Source organism: Nematolebias whitei, chromosome 14, assembly GCF_014905685.2.
Source record: "Nematolebias whitei isolate Nwh7 chromosome 14, NemWhi1, whole genome shotgun sequence".
NCBI lineage: Eukaryota > Metazoa > Chordata > Actinopteri > Cyprinodontiformes > Rivulidae > Nematolebias > Nematolebias whitei.
The window spans coordinates 1980033-1987617 of NC_056511.1; the positions used below are offsets into that span (position 1 = coordinate 1980033).

At 45.2% G+C, this 7585-nt stretch overlaps 1 protein-coding gene across 1 annotated transcript in view; it reads right to left on the reverse strand.

Annotated features, from left to right (window-relative positions):
* The window catches only part of slco2b1 (solute carrier organic anion transporter family, member 2B1), a 37503-nt gene that overhangs the window by 14336 nt on the left and 15582 nt on the right, over nt 1–7585 (reverse strand). The window contains exons 6-7 of the mRNA XM_037687217.1: nt 7360–7458; nt 825–955 (exon numbers count right to left, since the gene is read on the reverse strand). Of these exons, the coding sequence (XP_037543145.1) occupies nt 825–955; nt 7360–7458 (230 nt within the window). The remainder of the gene's footprint in view (nt 1–824; nt 956–7359; nt 7459–7585) is intronic.

Genomic DNA, 7585 nt, shown 5'->3' on the forward strand with positions numbered 1-7585 from the left:
CATCCATCCATCCATCCATCCATCCAACCTTCTATCCATCCATCCATCCATCCATCCATCCATCCATCCATCCATCCATCCATCCATCCATCCATCCATCATGCGTGGTTCTGGACTCAGGTCTTGGGGCAGCAGGTTGGGCTTCTCCCAGTTGCACATGTCCAGAAAACCTCCCTTGGAAGGTGTCCAGGGTCCATCCATACCAGATCTCTGAACCACCTCAATGGGCTTCTTTCCATCCCCTTAAACTAAACTCTGAAATCTTTCTGATCCACCACCCAGAGGATTTTAAAAATATTTCACAAAAACCACAACAAACTGGTTTTAATGTAAGCTTTGAACAGTTAATTGTTACAAACTCTAAAACCCAAACTGAATGGTTTTCTAACAGTTCCTAACCTCGGTTTGTTTGGACTCTGGGTTTGCAGGAGTCAGATTCATGAAGGCATGTTTGAAACTGCTGAGGAAGATCAACCAGCTTTCCTCTTCATCAGTAAAGTCAACATGTCCTCTGTCACAGCCATGTCTTCCTCGTTGATCAGCGTTTAATGACACGAGGTGCAACGAGAACAGACTTCCTAAAATGTCTCTTTTCTTTCATCACTGATGGAATATAATGAGAATAAAGGTCAGAGAGTTAAGGTTCAAAGTTCGTTACTGTCATTCTCATCACATGTGGTACATGAGGTGGAAGGAAATTGTGTACACAGGGTCCCAGTTACACCCAAAAATAGAAAAATATAAAGTATAAAAAGAAACAATATACAAGGATCTGAGGTAAAATAATACCGTGTATTTAAGAGAACGTGATGGATGCTCCTCACCTCTTTAGGCATCTCTCTGGGGAAGAACATGTACGGCAGAGCAGTGAGGAAGAGGAAACAGGAAGCCACCAGGAAGCCGAGCCACCAGGCCCCGACCCAACGAAGGTCCTTCTGATCCAACTTGATCCTGCCTGAAAAAACGTACAAACAAATCAAGTGAGAGGGATTTTCCTTCAGAGTGTCTTCTTTGTTTTACTTTGTCAGCTGGGTTTCATCTGATGACAGCAAATTCTTTAATGTTATAAAAAACTTTAAAGGTCAGTAAAGTCTTGGAAAACAGAAACTGTATACACTGTTTGTTAAACCTTAAAGTGAAATCAAGAGGACATAGTCATGTTTGCTGAAACATTTCAGAGGACTAGCAGGTTTATCTGAGTTCACTCAACAATTCCACGACGTGCTGGAGCAGATCGGAGCTGCTCGTCAGGACACGACTCGTCCGACAGCTTCACCAACGTCTGTTCTCATCTTTAAATGGCGACATCTGAAACGGTGAGTCCTTCCTGTCAAACTTACAAACCTGTCATTGCACACACACAAACTCTGTGAGAAAATACCTCACAAAGCTTGCTCAAAGAACAATGTCAGAAGCAACAACACACCATGAAGAACATCCATCCATCCACTCGTTCCAGAGGGGGTTGCAGGGGCAGGTTGAGCAGGGAGGCCCAGATCCACAGCCTTCTCTTCGTAGGAACATAGACCGACCAATAAACAGAGAGCATTTCTTTACAGCTCAGCTCCCTTTTCACCACAACGGACCGGCACGGCGTCCATAATACTGCAGAAGCTGCACTGATCTGACTGTGGATCTCCCGCTTCACTGTGAACAAAACCCTGAGATACTTGAAATCCTCCACTTGAGGTAGAACCTCACCCTCGACCTGAAGAGAACAGTCCTCCCTTTTCCGATTGAGGACCATGACCTCAGATTTGGAGGTGCTGGTTCTCATCCCAGTTGCTTCACACTCGGCTGTGAACCGCTCCAGTGATAGCTGAAGTTCACAACATGATGAAGTCAACAAGACCACTCCATCTCCATCTTCTACTGCATTTTCATAGTTGGGTCACAGAGGCAACAGGTCCAGGAGAGAAACCCCTTTTTAAAAATGGGAACTGCCACCCCGGTCTGCCGTTCTGATCTACCACTCCGCAGGCGTTGTCCCAGTCCTCCATGCAACATTGAACAGACATGTCAACCACGACAGCCAGACAACATCCGCAGCTTTCAGTGTCGAAGTGAATTTTGTCCACTCTGACTCCCTGCCAATGGAGATCTTTTTGACTGCCTCGGTGAATTCAAGTCAAGTCAAGGCTCTTTATTGACATTCACACCCATCTCGGTAATGAACTCATCTTCCCCCAAGTCCTCAGGCTCTTCATCCAGGCAGTTCCCCACCCAAACCAAGCACAACCTGGGACAGGACACACTTTTATTTTTCTGTCACCAAATGGTTTGCCAGAAACTTCTTGAGGCCAAATGAATGTCCTTCTCCAAGGTCCACCCAAATTCCTGCCATGCCCAAATTCTTGCATCTGCAACCACTGAAGCTAGAGTACTTCTGGCCACTCAGTACCTGTCACCTGCTTCAAGAGTCTTCCGGAAGAGCCAAGTCCCAAAGGCCTCCTTCAACTTGATGGCCTCCATCACCGCTGATTTCAAATAAAGATCATTTGGTTGCCACCGCGACAGGTACCAATGACCTTCAGGGCACAGCTCCTGGAAGCCACATCTGCAATAGAGGACCTGAACATGGCCCATTTGGATTCCATGTTCCCAACTTCCCCCACGGACATGTGAAAACTCTCACAGGGGTGTAAATTGAAGATCGCATGGAATCAGACTCCATCAGATGTTCCCAGGTAACCTTCACTATACATTTGTGTTTACCAGGTTTGTCCAGCATCTTCCCCACCACCTGACACAACTTATCACCAGGTGGTGATCAGGTGACAGCTCTGTCCCTCACTTCAACTGAGTGTCCAAGACATAGGGTCACAGATCTGACAACACAATTACAAAATCGATCATTACCTTTGGCCTAAGATGGCCTGTCACCAAGAACACTTGTGGACTACCTATGCTTGAACATTGTGTTCATTATGGACAACCCATGCCAAACACAGAAGTCCAGATCAGGGAGGCCATTCCTACCAATCATACCCCTCCAGATTCATGATTGCCTACATGGGAATTAAAGTCACCCAATAGAACAAGGGAATCCCCAGATGGCACCTTTCCAGGACACCATCTAGAGACTCCAGAAAGGCTGGGTAATCTGAAGTGATGTTTGGTGCATAAGCACAAACAACAGTCAGAATCTTCCCTCCTGCAGCTCGAAGACGCAGGGAGGCAACCCTCTTGTTCACATGAGGAAACCAACACAGAGGCATTCAGACGGGGGCTTGTGAGTATCCCCACACCCACCCAACACCTCTCTCCCTGGGCAACTCCAGAGTAGAAAATAATCTAATCTCTCCCCAGGAGATGGGTTCCAGAGCCCAAGCTGTGAACAGAGGTGAACTCAACTACCGGTATATCTAGTTTGTATCGCTCAACTTCACACACAAGCTCAGACTTCTTAGCCACCAGTGAGGTAACATTCCATGTCCCTAAGGCTATTATATGCTTCAAGGAATCTGCATGGCCAGAGACCCTCCCTTGCCTGCTGCCCGGCTTACATGACACCCAACCTTGATGTTCCCCATGGTGAGCCTATGTGGAGGTGGCTTACTAGCTCTCTTTTGGGCAAGCCCCAAGAGCAAAGGCTCGACAACCAGGCACTAGCCTGTGTACACCCCCCCCCCCCCCCAACCCGCTAGGCTCAATAGGACTGAGCCTGACCATGCCCCTTGGATAAGAGGTCTGGTCACCAGGCCTGGCTCCAGAGTAGTGCCAGGATAACCCATATCCAGAGGAGGGAAATTGAGCTCCTTGTTGTCTTCTGTACATACAAATATCATGAATCACTGTTTGTCAGGCCTGGCCTCTAGGACCAATCTGCCTTGGGAGACCCTTCTAGTGGCGATTGCACCAACAGCTTAACTCCAAGGATCATTCAGGCCCACAAAGTCCTCCACCAAGATAAGGGTGTGATTTACAGTGGAGCAGTTACGACACAACCAAGTGTCGTAACTGCTCATAATAAAGACTCATGATGTTGAGACACTTTCTCTGATGAGGGAGTGTCAGTTACTGCACAAGTACCACAAACTCACTAAAGAATGCATCTCAGCATCATGAGTTACTTTCTCTGGAACAATAAAGCAATAAACTATTTTTTCTTTTGTATATCTGCCTTGTTTAAATTTAAAGACCACTGAGACTGTTGAGACTTTTGAAACTTTGCTCAAGACTCATCTGTTTTCCTTGACATTTGATCCAGGCCGAGTTTGAGAACAAGTTGGAGCTGATTTTTATTGTTGTTGTGTTTTATTGTTAACTTTGTTTTTTGAGTGACACAATATGTATTTTTTATTCTTTTTAATCTGCCTTAACTGTAAAGCACTTTGGTCAGCTTTTGCTTTATGTGCTATAGAAATAAATTGACATTGTGTTTCTGTGTCATATTACAACAACATTGCGACATTTGCGCTTTACGTATCTGATCATCTTAATATACACGGGGCGATCTCCAGCAGGGTGGCACAGATTTAATGATCAACATTAGGATACTGAAACAAACAAGAAAAATATGACAAACCCACAGAAGCAGTGAAAATTTTACTCCCCTGATGGGAATTTAAAATAAGTTTTACTCCAAGAGTGATCGTTTGGTTGGTGTGTAGATGTCTCTCTTTTAAGCTCCATGTGGAAAACTTTGTAAAGAACCTGAAAGTTAAACTGGTTTCTTTTTCAGAAACAGATCCTGTCTAACCCTGAATGTTAGGAAACACCTTGTATCTGTGACTTTCCTTCCCTCCATTGATTACGGTGACATTATTTACATGAACGCTCTTACAAGAACCCTGCAGATGTTGGATGCTGCAGATGTTGGATGCTGTCTATCATGGTGCACTAAGATTCATAACTGGCTGTAACTACCGTACCCACCACTGCACCCAGTATTTACTGGTTAACTGGTAACCATTAACTTCACACAGACTCTCCCACTGGTACATCTTCATCTTTAAATCACTTCCTGGTCTGCTGCCTTCATACATCTCCTCCTACATGTCTCTGTGTGAGTGCAGCTACAGCGTGCGCTCTCAGGACATCATTACCTGCAGTGTTCCCTCAGTGAGGACTGAACTAGACAAAAGGACCTTCTCCTACTCCGCTCCTGTTTCCTGGAATATCTTGTAAAAAGACCTGAAGCTCTCGACCTTTGACCTCTAAGTGGATTTAAACATCTGTTCAGTTCCTGAGAACAACCAACACAGACATGTTCCTGTTTTTAGTTTTCTCCAACACCTTACAATCTAGCTGTTTTTGTTACTTTTCTTTTCTTTTTACTTTTCTTTTTTTTAGCCATCCTATTTGTTTAAAAAAAAAAACAATAATTATAAGACTTTTTATAACTGTTTATTGTTGTTGCTGTTGTCCATTGTTGTCATCATTCTTTGTTAAATCAGGTCTCTCTTGTAAATGAGTCCTCGAGGCTCAATGGGATTTACCTGAATAAATAAAGGTTGAATGAATGTGGGGGGGGGGCAGCACGGTGGTGCAGCTGGTAGAGCTGCTGCCTCTCAGCGAGCAGGTCCCCGGTTCAAACCCCGGTCCAGGGCCCTTTCTGGGTGGAGTTTGCATGTTCTCTCCGTGCATGCGTGGGTTTTCTCCGGGTACTCCAGTTTCCTCCCACAGACCAAAAACATGCATGTTAGTCTGATTGGTAACTCTAAATTGTCCCTAGGTGTGAGTGAGAGAGTGAATGGTTGTTTGTCTCGTTTGTCTCCGTGTCCCTGTGATGGACTGGAGACCCGTCCAGGGTGTCCCCCGCCCCTCGCACAGTGATTGCTGGACATGGGCACCAGCGACCCCCGTGACCCAAAATGGAACAAGCGGGTAAAGAAAATGGATGGATGGATGGATGAATGTAGGAGAGATGTTGGATAAAGCTGAGGACGCACAAAAGATTGGATCAGATTTTATCTATAATTCCCCGGAGGTCAAACCTGCACACAGTCAGCACCGAAGTCTGTTGGTTTGTGAGGGGGAGACCAGGCCCGACTTGACCCGTGTCACAACTCACCAAGTCTGAACTTATGGAGCCAAATCTGGATGCAGTCTGTTCGTGTGAACTGATCACCAACTCGACTGCAAACACGTGTTGCAATCAGCTGATAAAACGAGAGAGTGGGACACAGGAAGTACGCAGACATCAGCAGCTGGAGACGGCTGTCGTCCATTTCTGTTTACCCGTTCATCGTCATCCTCACTGGAAGTTGAGTAGTGTTTCCACCAGTGTGATGGTTCGAGGAGCAGTGCCAGAAGAACAGTGATGAGACTTCTAGATTTTTGAGGGAGAACGGACTCATTTGTCTCAGCGCCAAAAAAAGTTGTTGCTTTTAGCTTTGCAAGTGTTCTGCATTAGCTATGTTTACATGAGCAAAATTCTTTGACCGGATGAAGTGTTTTCAGGTTAAATAACTCAAATGTATCGTTTACATGGACACAATCTGCTCATGACGAGCGTTTACCTGCAGCGGGCTTTGTTCTGAACAGAAGTACCGACGTGCGCAGAGTGGAAAACTTTCCTTAAAAAAAAAAACACAGAAGAAGAAGTTCTACTTCCGGTTTACTTCCGTGATGAACGTTAACAAAGCTGAGCACCAAAATGGACCCGCGACAGGTTTTAATGATGGTGGAGACGTTCCTGCACTCCCTGACTGAGCTGCAGGTGACACAGATCATTTTGAGCTCTTTCAAAGTTTCTAGTAGAAATGTTGTTGCTCACCGACCGGTTTTACTTCCCCGACATGCTAACATTATTAGCATTAGCCAGGAGGAAATGACACAGGTCGCACATGTACAGTCAGGTCAGTTTTTCACGATTGGAAAAAAAAATGAACAGATTAAGTGTTTACATGTGCACGTTCGGGTTATGAATCTACAAAAACCACCCGTTTCGGACTGTGCTGAATAAACAAAAAATAACCCGAACGGGCATTGACATGACGCGTTTTTATTCCGAACGGCCGTTTCACACAATTACTCGTCTGTTTTAAGAACATGAGGTCCATTTTAGGAAACCCGTTTAAATATTTTTTACCAGAACTGGGCTGAGTAAGTACACAAAGTATTTAATGTTTCCTGCCAACTGTAATTTAAAATCAGCTGTTTCTCTGCAACGTTGAATAAAGAAAACAATTTGTTGTAAACTTTAGCTGAAGTAAATGTTTCTGAGACCAGCTGCTTCTCGTCACACCAACAAACTGTTTGTTTGGAGAAACGTTGTTTTTTATTCAGTTTTTCTCAGGAAGTGGCTCACGTCAGTCGGCTCTTTGACCGGGTTAAACAGGAAGTTCTTTTTGTTGCGGTTGAACAGAACATGTCTGAGTCCAGCTGTGGGACATCAGGACGGAGTGTCCTCACCTGGGGACAGCTTGTCGAAGTCCACGTAGAAGCGCAGCATGAAGGAGCCGGTGACGAAGCCAAAGGCCGGGCCGATGGAGGTGACGGCGAGGAGGATTCCTGAAGACACGACAAACGTCAGAACAACACAAGCAGCTGGAGCGTTAACTTTCACTTCATTCATTTCAAGATTAACTCCTGCAGAACTTCTCCTGTGAGCAAAAAGAACAAGCAGAACTTCTCCTGT